General features: G+C 54.2%; 1 protein-coding gene across 2 annotated transcripts in view; it reads right to left on the reverse strand.

Annotated features, from left to right (window-relative positions):
- Positions 1-368: 368 nt before the first annotated feature.
- KIAA1755 (KIAA1755 ortholog) overlaps positions 369-13,064 on the reverse strand; it is a 37,943-nt gene continuing 25,247 nt past the window's right edge. For both annotated transcript variants that reach the window (XM_036902304.2, XM_036902305.2), the window contains exons 9-14: positions 12,425-12,523; positions 11,320-11,468; positions 8,862-9,000; positions 7,680-7,802; positions 6,812-7,033; positions 369-3,001 (exon numbers count right to left, since the gene is read on the reverse strand). In XM_036902304.2, the coding sequence (XP_036758199.2) occupies positions 2,306-3,001; positions 6,812-7,033; positions 7,680-7,802; positions 8,862-9,000; positions 11,320-11,468; positions 12,425-12,523 (1,428 nt within the window). In that variant the 3' untranslated portion in view covers positions 369-2,305. The remainder of the gene's footprint in view (positions 3,002-6,811; positions 7,034-7,679; positions 7,803-8,861; positions 9,001-11,319; positions 11,469-12,424; positions 12,524-13,064) is intronic.

Here is a 13,064-nt window from a genome sequence, read left to right on the forward strand (position 1 = left end):
GCACCATGACCCCACCCTGGGTAGATTAGGGCAAAAGTCAGTAAGCCAGGCCCTTTCTGGCCTGTGAGAGATAACTTGGGGACCCAGAAAACTAATTAGGGAATCCACACGATTCAAAATGAGAAAAAAATCTTTGGGAATTGATCAGTGGCCTCTAGAGAAACTTCTTCCTTGATATGTCTGGTAATGGAAGCAGGGCCTGGCCAGGTTGGTGCCAAGTATAATGCTGGATACCATTTAATGAACACTTACTATGTTCCAGGTACCTTTCTAAGGGTTTTCATATTTTAACTCATTTCATACTGACAGCAAGCCTCTGAGGTCTGATTATTCTTATTTTGCAGGTGAGGAAACCAGTATTATTATTATATATATATATTTTTTTATTATCATATTATTATCTTATTATTTTGTAGGTGAGGATAGCATAACTTGGCCCAGGACTTACAGTCTGTGAGCTATGGAACCTCGGCAGGAACCCAGGGCCTCAGCAGCCATGTGACTGCCCACTTTGCCACACTGTCTTGAGTGCAGTAGGAGACCAGGCCACTCAAAGGATCGATCCCAGCCCAGCCAAGGTTCCTGGGTACATGGCAGTCACCAGGCACAGAAGGACTGCTGAGGGAAGAGCACAGAGCAAGCAATCAGCCCAGGCTTGTCCGAAGGTGAGCCTGACACATCAGTCTTGTGCCAAGTCCTAGCTCTGCCACTTGCCTCGTGACACTGGGTAAGACACCACCTAACCTCCATGTCTCTGTTTCCTCCTCAGTAATATGGAGTGACGTTAGTATTGGATGCACAGGATTGTGGTGCAAATTCAACAAGCCTTGCAACACTTCTAAAGGGCTTAACACTAGGTAGGCACAAAGAAAAGGCAGAATACATGTTAGCTATTATTTGTTATTCAATCTTTTTCTATGTTATTATTGATTATTTTATTTCATTTCTGCATACCCTGCTCCCCCATGGGCTGCTGTAAGTAGGCAAGTTGTTGAGTTTTGTCTCTTTTTCGAGACAGAGGGATGCACAAGATGGCTTTGGAGACTCCTGCTTCCCAAGAATTCTTGGGTCATCCATCCCCCTCCTCCTGCATCTCTCACAATAGCTGTAGCCTCTTAGAAGTCAGTTTCCATCCTTGCACCCCAGGTATCCTGGCTCCCTGCCTGTGGTCCCCGCTGGCTGGATGCTGTTGCTATGGTAACAGCGTTTTCAGAGCCTTCGGCCCCTCTCTGAGGCAAAGGCACGGGTGGATGGGCTGATCAAATGCTCCCTGCATCCTCAGGCCTGTCTGGATGAAGGCAGGAGAGTGAAACGTGAGAATCAAAGCTGGCTTGGGGTGGGTAGCCAGCTTAGACCCCAGCCTTAAGTGTTTCCCAACAGCACCCCCCACTTTACTGTGTCACGTGGGAAACCCTGAGCAGTTGGTTACAAACGCAGATTCGAGCCACCCTGGGCCCCAAGCGTCTGATTTTAATTATCTGGGGTGGGATCCTAGAAGCTGCCTTTGATCACCTCTGCTCGGTTCTGACACAGACAAGCCCCAAATCACACTTGACCAAATTTTGAGTCTTAGAAGATTCCTGAAGCCATCTTGGCTTGCATGGCTCTTTGCCAACATGAGTCCTGAGGAACCCTGTCTGTCCTCCTACGTCTGCTCCAGTCCTGCCTCCTCTCTTTCCACAGCCTTAGCTGTGGGAGGATGTGTGCCCCACCCTCTTCCCAGAGCCAGGAAAATTCCAGGGCTGGGCTGCCAGAGGCCACCTTGGTAATGCATCCTAAGGCAGAGACAGGGCACACTTTCACAGCGAAATGGCTGAGAGGAGGAGCTAGCAGGAGTTACTGTGGGCAGCGCGAAGGGCCGGTTGTCTTCTGGACACTCTGAGATCAGAGGCGTAAGGGCGCCTTCCCCCCACCTCCTCATCCTCCTGCACCACGGGCTGGATGGGGGGGACCTGGCTTCCTACCCTTGCCTGGCCCCATAAGCCAGCAGCAGGGACTTATGATGCTGGGCAGCAGAGGCGCTGCCTAAGGGGGACCTGGCTTGTAAGGGTAGAACTATTAGAGTCTGAGGAGGTGCAGAGGGGAGGGGAAGAAGACAGAATGTGGGACAGGGAGAGGATTCTCTCTGGAGTGCAAGGACAAGACCTCGTGGGGTTCCTTGAATTCAGTCTGGTGGCCCCTGTGGGTTGGAGGAGCCAGTGAGAGAGAGCAGAGACCATGGCAGACGTTCCCTCACCCCTACCCCTTCCAAGGGTGCAATTGCCCACCTGACCTGGAGCCTGGTGCAGTTGGTGGGGGCTTCCAGCTAGAGGGATGCAGGGGGACTTGTCTGGGGTGAGTCCTCCAGAGATGTCTGTGAGTCTGTCCCCTCTGAGGAGAAACTGCCCCCAGTGGGGCAGGAGGTCTGACTCTGCCTGGGGAGCCTCTGCCAGGAGAAGATGGTGGTGAGAGCACGCTCAGGGGCAGGGGGCTCCTGAGGGCCTTTGCCTTCATCAGCCTCTGCAGCCTGGCCTGCTTCCTGGGACAGAGGGCCAGCCTGGACATTCCTGCTCTGCCTTACTCTGGGGAACCGAGTTGGCCAATGGGATTTTGGTGAACGATCCAGGCCTAGTGAGTCCTGGAGGGGCAGGTCCCACTGGCCCCTGGAAGCGACTGCTCCATTCAGACCCTGGCCCTTGGCAGCTGCCCCTCTTAACTCCAGGTGTGCCGAGCAGGCAGTGGGACCCGCTGGGCATGGGCAATGGGCCAATGCCTTCTTCAGGAGGGTCTGGATCTTCTCGTGCCTTCCCCGGGCCTCCTCCCACAGGGCCTGGCCCAGGCCTTCCTGGCCCAGAGAAGCCGCCTGCAGCCCCATGGCTGTGAGCTTCTCTGCAGAAAACTCGGACGCCAGTCGCCGCAGGTAGCGGTGGAGGCGGCGCTGGTCCCCAGGGCTGGCCCTCTGCGCCTTGCCCAGCTGGAGCTGGGCCATCAGGTCCTGACAGTCCATGTGGAACCAGGTCATCTGAGGGACAAGAAGAGAGGGATGTGGCAGCTCAGCTCAGGGTAGGAGTGGACGTGGGGCTCCATGAGGACAGAGATGCACCTGTCTGAGTGCAGAGAGGACTTGAAGAGTGAATATTGCTGGACTGAATTAGCAGTAACAGCCCAGTTGATGTTAGGCCCCCCTCAGTGTGGCCAAGAATTTCTCCACTGACGGCCAAGGCTATGGTTTCTCTCCTCCCTGGGGCGCACACTCGTGCCACCAAGAAACAGCATCATTGGAGGCTTCAGGCGCAGTCTGATAGACCAAGGCACGGACTTACCCTTCTCTGGGACTCAGTTTCTCCTTCTGTGAAATGGGAGGTTGTAGTAGATGATCATGAAGAGCCTTTCAAGAGCTGAAAATTTGGATTCTTGGATTGTATTAAATCCTTTAGGAGGGGTGCTGAGGGAAGAGTCTGGCTAATGTTTATTGAGCACCAACTGTTTGCCAGGCTCTGTGTATCTCATGCATGATCACCCTGAACTGTACCGGCAGCCCATTCTGCAGAGGAGGAAAGTGAGGCTCAGAGACATGAAATCACTTGCCCCATGTCGTGCTGCATGTCAGGGAGGAGCTGGGATTTGAACTCAGACCTGTCCATCTTTCAAGAAGGTTATCTTCCAAGCACCTCCTTCCTTGCACAGGAGAAATGCTCCGGCAGGGCTGTGCCCTCACAGTCACCAGTGAGACAGCAGCCGACCCAGGCCCAGAGGTCCCCTCACTCCATTCTGGGATTCTGTCTGTCCCCACTTCACCTACAAGATGTCTGCAGGCTGCAAAGGAGCCCACACATTCCCAGCAGCTTGTGAAAAACATAATCTTTCTCTCCATTAATTTAGGAACCGACAGCGAGCTGTTAGGTTGTGGGGATTGGAGAACCGTTTTCTCCGAGGAAACCATCTTTCCGTGGATTAAGGGAACTTGTCTTTAGATAAATGGCTTCATATTCGTGGAAGTACATGGAGCTCATGGCTGGGAAAGGGCTCCATAAATCTCCGTTAGCGGCACAATTGTGTTACCATTATTTAGTGCCAAAGCTGCTTGCTTGCTCTGCACCTAGGGCTGCGCCCAGCCCTGAACTGTCTGTCTGTCTGTCTGGGGCTCAATGTTCCAGGCTGAGCTGGGCAGAGGTGGACAGCACCTCAGAAATCATCTTGCCCGGCTCATTGTGCGGATTCGAATTCAGCGCCAGAGAGAGGAGCCTGCCTGGTCAAACTGCGAGAGATGGCCAAGGCGGCCCTCAGGGTCAGGGCTGCCACCTCCGGTGGGGTTTCTAGGCCTGGGTGGGATTCCATCTTCCCAGGTGCACTTCAGGCTTCCTTCCTCTGCCCAACTCCTCACTCATGCCCCCTTCACTGGGCCGGTCACCCACGGCGCTTCCTGGGCCTGCTCTAGGCGCTGACCCTGCACCCGGCACTCTGGATGGGACCAGGACCCTGCAGGGGCACTCACCTCACAGGTGACAGATCAGAGAGCAGGTGCTGAAGCAGCAGGGTCATTTCAGATCAGCATGAGCACCAGGAAGTGATAAAAACAGGGTGATGAGAGAGAATGCGGGACAGGCAGCTGGCTGGCCAGGAAGCGCCTCTGTGAGGAGGGGACAGGTGAGCTGAGCGCTGAAGACAGACAGGACGCCAGCTGGTTGTGGGAAGAGCATCCCAGCTGAGCGAACAGCACATGCAAAGACCTCGGCGCTGGAGCAAGTTTGTTTCACCCAAGGAAGGCCAGTGAGGCTGAAACTGGCTCAAGTTAGTAAGCAAGGGAGAGAAGCTTCCAGACACCTTTACCCATGAGGAATTACTGGTACCCCTCCTTGTTGTAATAATAATATTGGTGTTAATAATAATAACTCCAAATCTGAGCAAAGCCTGGAAGGTTACTTGCATTTAATTCTCTCACTACCCAACAAGGTTGGCATTTAATTTAAGTCTGTCATAACTGGCAAGAGCCAGATGATCTGGGTTTGACTCTCAGCTCTGTCACCTCCTAGCTGTGTGAGCCTGGGTGAGTTATTTGACCTCTCTGTGTTTCTTCATGCACCAAATGGGCACAGTAATAGTACCTGCCCCATAGGGTTGGTGTGACAATAAAACACAAGGTGAAATGACTGGACAGGCTGTGACACATAGAACTGTGCAAGCACTGGTGATTATTATGTTGTTATCATTATTGTTGATGAGGAGCTGAGGCCCAGAGCAGTCAAGACTGCTGTCAAGGTCACACAGCCCACGCAGACTGCGTCACCCCGACCACCTGTCAGATTCTGCCCCTGCCTTGCTCTCTCCTGCACAGCTGGGAGTAGGGAGATCCTTCACTGCCGCAGCCCACATCTGCTTCTCTGCCTGCTGCCCCAAGAAGACAGAGTGGCGTGTCCTGCCAGCGCCCCAGGCGTGAGTTGACCCGAGTGCCTCTCACTGCCCTCTGAAGCATCCTGTGTTCTCTGTGCTGGGCCAGCTGACAGCTGGAAGGCTGGAGTCAGCCTCTTCCCCCTACTGTGACCTCAGTTTGGGAGGGCAGCTGAGGCCACTTGGCTGGGGACAGACAGTGGGCTCTTGTCCCATCTGGGTTACAGCTCTCTGAGGCTGCTCCCTTGACCGGAAGCTCAGTTTCCCTATAAATGAGGGATTTGGCTAAATGGATTTAGGAGGCTGTGGGGACTCTTAAGTCAAATCCTGCTTGAGCACTGGCCCCCTGGGGGAAGCTTGGGCAAGCCACTTTCCTCTTTGGGCCTCACAGAAACATTGTTGGTACCCCTCCTGCAAAAAGGTATGGGGAAAAATGGAATCAGACAAGGTTTGGGAAGTGCTTGGGTCTGGCATGGAGTACCCAGTAGGAAATGTGGGCTGCCCTCCTAACAGTCATCTCCTCTTCATTGTCGCCATTATCATGCCTGCTTGGACATGGGACAGCCCCACTGCCACCTTTGGAGAGGAGCACAGAGGGTGGATACATTTGAGTTCAAATCCCAGCTCTTCTTTCCTCCCAATTGCGTGTCCTGAGCAAGGCCCTTCCTCCCTTAGGGCCTCATCTATAAAATGGGGCTGCACGTCGGCCAAGAAATGAGATGCAAAGCAACGGGGTTCCTCCTGCCCCAGCACTGCCCCCACCCCCACCGTAGCCCCACCCTCCTGGCCAAACCCTGGGCTCCTGCGTGAGGGCTGATCTGTTCTCAGGGTGCCCAGAGCAGCTTCTGGGCCCATCCTCAGACAACTGTCCCCTCCTTCTCCAGCTCCTGCCATCTGTCCAGGGCAAGGTGAAGCTTGGGAAAGAGCACTAGCATAGTGCTGTGTGACCTTGGTAAGTGACAGCCCTTCTCTGATGCTATTTCTCCAACTCTACAACAGAGGAGTGGAACAAGATCAAGATTCTTAGCCTGGTTTGAGCCCATGAAGTTGCCTGCAGAGATCTATGCATAGAGAGAAAGCCTATGGCTTTGATCAGATTCTTGGAAATCCCTAGGCTTTTCTCCAAATACCAATATTTAAGAAGCAGGTGATTTCTAGGTTCCTTTGAGAGCTGGTGCTGGGTCTCTGGGAGGCTGCCTGGTGAAGTAGGACAAGCTGGGGTCCGAGATCCACTGGACCCAGTTTGCAAGAATACCTTAACCTCTCAAACCCTGTTCCCCTTCTGGGCAATGCAGGTGATGCCCCCCTCCTCCCACCCGACCCACCCGACTGCTGAGTGAAACACGCACGGAGCCTAGGGCTGTGTCTAGCTGCTCCCTGCCCCCGCCCTGCCTCCCAGCTGGACAGAGTAGGGGCATCCGCGCAGGCAGGCCACAAGGCTCACCTTCTTGCAGAAGTGGTGCAGGTACAGCAGCGTCTCCAGGTCTGTGCGCTGCCGCTCAGCTGCCATGTAGAAGTGGGTCAGCTTAGCCTGGAAGGCCCGCTGGGTGGAGGCAAAGGCTGCCAGCTCCGGGAGTTCTGTTCCTCCTGCCTCGCTGGTCCCTCCAGCAGCGGCTCCCAGTCGGCCTGCCTGTTTGGACAGCTCCAGGCCACGGCGGTACTGGGCCTGAGCGGGGAGTGGAGGGGTAGCCACTCAGCGCCCACCTTCACTGAGGCATGGACCTCCCACTGGCCTGATGCTGAGTGATGAGACTTTCTGAGCCTCAGTTTCCTCATCTAGGAAGCAGCGACAGGGCATCTACCTAGGTAATCCATTTTACCTGGCTGGGACTCTGCTGAGTGTCAGCTCCTTCTAAGACTCCCCTGAGCCCATTAAGGGCTCCTCCTTTGCATCTCCACAGTTCTCCCTTTCTGTTTGTTTCCGTTTGTTCCCTACCCGCTTCCCACACTGGGCTGGGAGTCCCAAGGCTGAGTCACCCCGTGCCCCGGGGCCTAATACATCAAGGATGCAGATATCCTGCCCCTGCTCTCTAAGGTTGACTTAATAGGTCTAGGATGGGGCCCTGGAATCTGCATTTTAAGAAACCCTCCAGGGACTCTGAGTTAGGTCATCTTTGGACTTGGTGGCCCAGGAAGGCTTCCTGGAGGAGACAGAAACTCAACTGGAACTTTGGGACCCACACTAGTCTCCTCGCTGTCTCTGGAAATTCTCTTGCTCTTTCCCACCCCCACACCTTGGCCCTAACACTGCTGCCCCCCACTGCTGCGCTCTCTGTCGGCTCTGGTCCTGCTCCTCAGTTTTAGGAACGCACTGCAGCCTGAAGGAAGAAGTCCTCAAACTCTGCGTGGGCTTTCTCTACCGTCTCCAAGCTTCCACCCTTGGGGGTCAGTGCTTGCAGGCACCGGCTTCCTTCCCGCTCCATCCAGTGGCTGACCTGGGGCAGGGGAGGGAGGTTCAGACATGAGGGGCTGCTGGGGAGATGTCCCTTGGCCGGCTCCCCAACTTCCTTGGAGGCTGAGGTCTTGTCCTCATTCAGTGGCTGCCCTGTGCCCTGCACAGAGTAGGCCCTCAGTGCACACTTGCCTGAAGGAAGTCACAGGGCAGCGAGTTTTAGCTTATTCTAACCACTCAGTGCTGCCCAACCATAAAAAGAGCTCAGGAGTGGTGAGCACCCTGCCTGTGGCAAACGGTGCTGGAGAAACAGCGGCCAGCTGTGGGGCAGGGCACGTGGGCTGGCTGTGAGCCGGCTGGGCAAGTCACTTCTCTATGTGGGCCTCAGTTTATTCAGTGGCAAAATGGGGTACATATGATGATTCAATGAGGGACAGAGGGAGAAAAACAGCTCTTGACCAGTGGGCAGATGTCTCCTTATTCAGGGATGTCTTAAAGAGTGGGTACTCTATCCTCGCAAAGCCCAGCGTGGCAGCACTAATATTATCCCTCATTCAACAGATGAGGAAACTGAGGCACTGAATAGTGAAGTCACCTTTCTAGGGTCACACCACTAAGAAGTGCTTGGAGCCAGGATCAGAAGCCGGGCTGTCTGGCTCTGGGCACACTGTGCTCCACGGCCCAGCGTGAAGGGACCCACTGGTTCTAGGCACCAGCAGTCAGACAAAGTGACACCAAGTGTGGCCTGCAGGACCAGATTCCCAGGCATGTGACCATAAGCAGGTGACAGAATATTCTCCAGCCTCAGTTTTGTCTTTGATGAGTGAGAGAAATCCTAGAATCTTCCCACATCACTGGTAAGTGATGAGTTGGAAAGTCACGATATACACAGAAGCTCTGGCCCAAGCCTTGGCACAATCAATGCAATTTGCAGGGTTATGTCTTTACGCATTAGGCACTTACTGAGTGCCATGTCATGTGCTGGGACGCCTGCCTGGCCCCTGTGTCCTTATACCAAAGCAAAGTGCCTGGCTGGGCAAGGCCTGGCACAAGAAGGGGGCCCAGCCAAGCCCCCAGCTCCCAGGCCAGCCTCTCCTTTCACCTGGTGCATGGCAGCTTCCAGGCGACCCAGGCGAATGCGCAGCTCCAGCCTCCCCAGGAGGTGGTTGGATGCAGTGACCAGGACATGCAGCTGCTCATCCACAAGGCCATACAGGGTGGTGGCTTCAGCCAGACGGCTCCTGGGAGGCAGAGGAGGGTGAGAGAAGGCCCAAGGTCTCCCCCACCCAGTCCTCCTGCACTGCATATGCCTGTCCCCCCAACTCCCCCCAACTCTGGGACCCTTGCCTGGGTATTACAACCACCTACTTGCTATGTGACCCTGGGAAGGTCCCTATACCTCTCTGGGTCTCAGCTTTAGCCTTTCATGGAACTGGAAAGACCAGAGGACACAGCAGGAAACCAAATGACCCTCTTGTTCCCTCAGTTTATAGGAGGGTATGAACCAAGGCACACAAATCTGGGTTCAAATCCCAGCCCTACTACCTTCTGGTAATGAGACTGTACGAATTTCTCAACTTTTCTGTGTCTACATTTTTCAGTCTGTGAAAAGTGGGGGTGATAGGACCCACTTCATAGAGTGGTTGCCGGGATTAAATGATCAAATATGTTGGCTCTGAACTCTGGTTGCACATTAGAACCAGTGTGGGACTAAAAAAATATCAATACCCAGGCCCACCCCAGGTCAACTGAGTCATGCTGAGTGTAGCCTGGACATCAGTGCTTCCTATAGCTCCTTAGGTGGTTCCAGGAGGCAGCCAGGACTGAGAACCAGGCCTCACACATTCAAAACACTTGCCGCAGTGGCAAGCCCTCAGTGCTTGTTCGTGCTTAGTATTTCTATTGCAGCGATGGTGAACTACTGTAACCTCACCCCCACCCCACCCCTTTCTTGGCCTCCATCTTACAGATTGGAACACTGAGGTCCAGAGAGAGCAACTGACTCTCATGCATGGCAGCCTGAATTGGAATCCAGTCCACAGCTTTCTTTGCACATAATTTTTTTAAAAATGGTTAAAGCCAGCAAGACATAAATGACGGGTTGCAGATGGGATTCCAGGCGTGGTGACATCTGGGTAAAGGGACGGGTCTCAGGGGCCTTCCAAGCACCCCTTAAACCCCATGCCACCCTCCTTTGACCTAGGGGGTCTCACTGCAGAAGAAAAAGGAAAAGGAGGAGATGGAAGGAAACCTGCTTTCCTGGAGGAGCCTTGCTCTGGGCCTCCTCATCTCATTGCAGATTTCCACAGGTCACTGTCCTCCCAGGAAGTGGGGAGGGCACAGGTGGGTGCCCGGGATGGAAAATGCCAGCCTGCCTGGCCGAGGGAGGGAGGAAAGGTCGGCAGGCCGGAGCTGCAGGGACCCACCCATTGGCAAAACAAACGCGCCTAGCGGCTCCTGTGAGACCACAGCGCCACCTGGTGGAGCCGCCGGTGGCCAACAGTCCGGAGGGGTCTATGGAGGACAAGAGCTGGGGACATGCTGGGAAGGATAGTGCCACCCCACCAGCCTGCGTGAGGGACAGGAGACACCACCACACCCAGTGCCAGGTCCCACGGCTGCCAGAATCTGTCTGTGGGCACAGCTCAGGGTGATGTGTTCAAGATTCTGGGCCAGGCTCCCTGGGTTCAAGTCCTGGCCCAACCACATCCCAGCTGTGTGACCCTGGGCAAGTCATTTAACCGCTCTCTGAGCCTCAGGCTCTACCACAATAAAATAAGGATAATACTAGGACCCACCCCAAGGGTGAGAATTAAACAAGTTAATATTTGTAAAGCCCTTAGAACAATGCTGTGCTCACACCAAGCTCTGTCCTCCCAGGAAGTGGGGAGGGCACAAGGTGTTTGTTAGGCAAGGAAGTTGTTCCCAGAAGCTTATACAAAGCCAACTTTGTAATCACGTTTGTTCTAATGGAGACTAAAAATTTCCAATTTACACTAGCTGATTTAGTTACTGATTTTTCCCCCACCCCTACCCCTAAGTTTAAGAAATCTGGTACTTTCCAGGGATCTATGTGTTTTGTTTTGTAGCTCTGAGACCCCTGGCACACCATGAGGTCCTCCTGGCCAGGCGGAGACGCCTGTGGGGAAGGCAGTGCAGGAGTCAGTGCTCAATGGCCCAGCTGTTATTCCATTTTGCTGAGCCTGTTACACATCAGCCAGATGAAGATGATGTAGGGCTCACAGGTGCTGGTGAGGAATAAACGAGATGGATTCTTGAAGGGACTCAGCTGTCTGCATCAGAGAAAGAATTCGGTCTATAAGGACGACCAGAAACAGGCAGAAGCCATCCTCCAGTGCCACCTCAGGCTGCAGATGGCCAGGGCTGAAGGAGGGGCAGCAGAGAAAGGACAGGGAGCTTACCAAGGCCTGAGCCCAGGATACGGGCCCTGCAAATGCCCCCAACTGGGTATTGAGGGTCCTGTCTTATGGGTCCCCAGCTCCACGCTCCTAGACCAAGGAACAGGGTGGAGGCGGGGGAGGAAAACTGGGTGTCCATACCTGACGTCAGGATTGAAGTCCAGCCTACTGGCTTCCTGCTGAAGCCGGGCCAATGTGCCTCCCCCTTCCCGCTGAAGGCCCAGCAGGCCTGGGTCCCTCAGCACAGCCTCCATCAGCTCCTTGGACTTCCTCAGACGTGTGGAGGCCTCCTGCCAGTGTAGGGAAGTGGCCTGAGGCCCAACCCCCGCCCCCCCACCTCCCTCTACAACCTTCCAAGGCTCCTCACACCCAGGTCACTCTTAATTTCCCCAGTTTGGCATTCAAGGTCCTACAGAAAGTCTCTTTTCTATCTCGTAAATATCTTCTCCAGCTAATCCTCCTCTCATCGCCATGGCAACCTCACTGGTCCAAGCACCACAGTCTCTTGCTAGGACACCCATCCTAGCTTCTACACTGTCTCCCTGTGGCATTCTAGCTCCCCCTGCAGTCTGTTCTCCACATGGCAGCTGGAAAGATTCTCAAAGTGCCGATCTGATCATCCCTCTGCTTAAAACTCTCCAGTGGCTTTCCTAACAGTTCAGGATCAAATTCCCACCCAACTCCAGCCTCTGCTGATCCAGAATATCCCCTAGTTCTTCTTTCCTTCTCCTCCCCACATTCCACAACTCACTTGGTCCTACATTGACCTCCATGCTATCCCCGATCATCCCAACTGTATCCCACCTCAGAGCCTGCACACATACATGTCTGCTCTTCGTCTGGAGCACAGGTCCCCTTCTATTCTCAGCACAGGTTCCCTCTCATCCTTCAGGCCTCAAATTAAATACCATCTCTTCAGGGAGTCCCTCCCTCCTTTGCTGTTATTCTCAATCTTACCTTCACAGCATCTGGCACAAATCGTAACAACCTATCCATTACTTTGCTTACTTTTTAAATGACTACTCTGCCACTGCACCATAAACGCCATGAGGGCAGGGACAGGTCAGTTTGTCCCAGGCTGGGGCTCCAGGGCGTGACACATAGAGAGTGCCCAATAAATTCTAGTTGAGCAAATGAATTAAAAGCAGGGGTGATGACACACACCCCAGCTGTCCCCTTCGCTGAGGCCTTGGTCTGTGGAATCTGGGGTGTGGCGTGGCTTCCCCACCCCATGCTCCTGGCTCACCTGCACCCCTCCAGGGGGATCACCCTTCTCAAACACCTTGATGGAAGCCGTTAGCAGGGAGGAGGCCTGGTGGAGGTCAGCGAGGAAAGGGTCCAACTTCTGCAGAATGGAAGGCCAGAGTGGGGGTGTCAGCCCGGGCCCAGAGGAGGGCGTTTCCCCATCCCAGGGATGCAAGGTGGGCATTAGGCAGCGGTTCTCAGACCTACTTGCCACACAATCACCTGGAAAGCTGGTTAAAATCCAGATGCTGAGTCCCACTCCTGAGGTCCTGATTTAGTTCCTCTGGGGTGGGGACTGAGAATATGCATTTCTAACAAGTCCCCAGGTGATGCTGACACTGCTGGGCCAGGGGCCACACCCTGAGACACCCTGGTGCTGGGAATGACAGTGTGAGAAGAAAGAAGACAGGCCTGAGCTCTCCGGCCCAGCGGGGATACCCTGGGGGATGGGATGGAAGAGGACACGCAGGACGGGGCTAGAGGCACACCCTTTTCTGGGTCCCACTTCGACCGAGCTCTGCTACTTACTAGCTCTGAGACCTTGGGAAAATTGCTTAACTTCTCTGTGCCTCTGCTTCCTCCTCTGTAAAATGGGATCACGGGAGTTCCTGCCTTATAGACTTGTGTGGACATTAAATAGG

This window comes from Manis pentadactyla, chromosome 5, assembly GCF_030020395.1.
Source record: "Manis pentadactyla isolate mManPen7 chromosome 5, mManPen7.hap1, whole genome shotgun sequence".
Classification (NCBI taxonomy): domain Eukaryota; kingdom Metazoa; phylum Chordata; class Mammalia; order Pholidota; family Manidae; genus Manis; species Manis pentadactyla.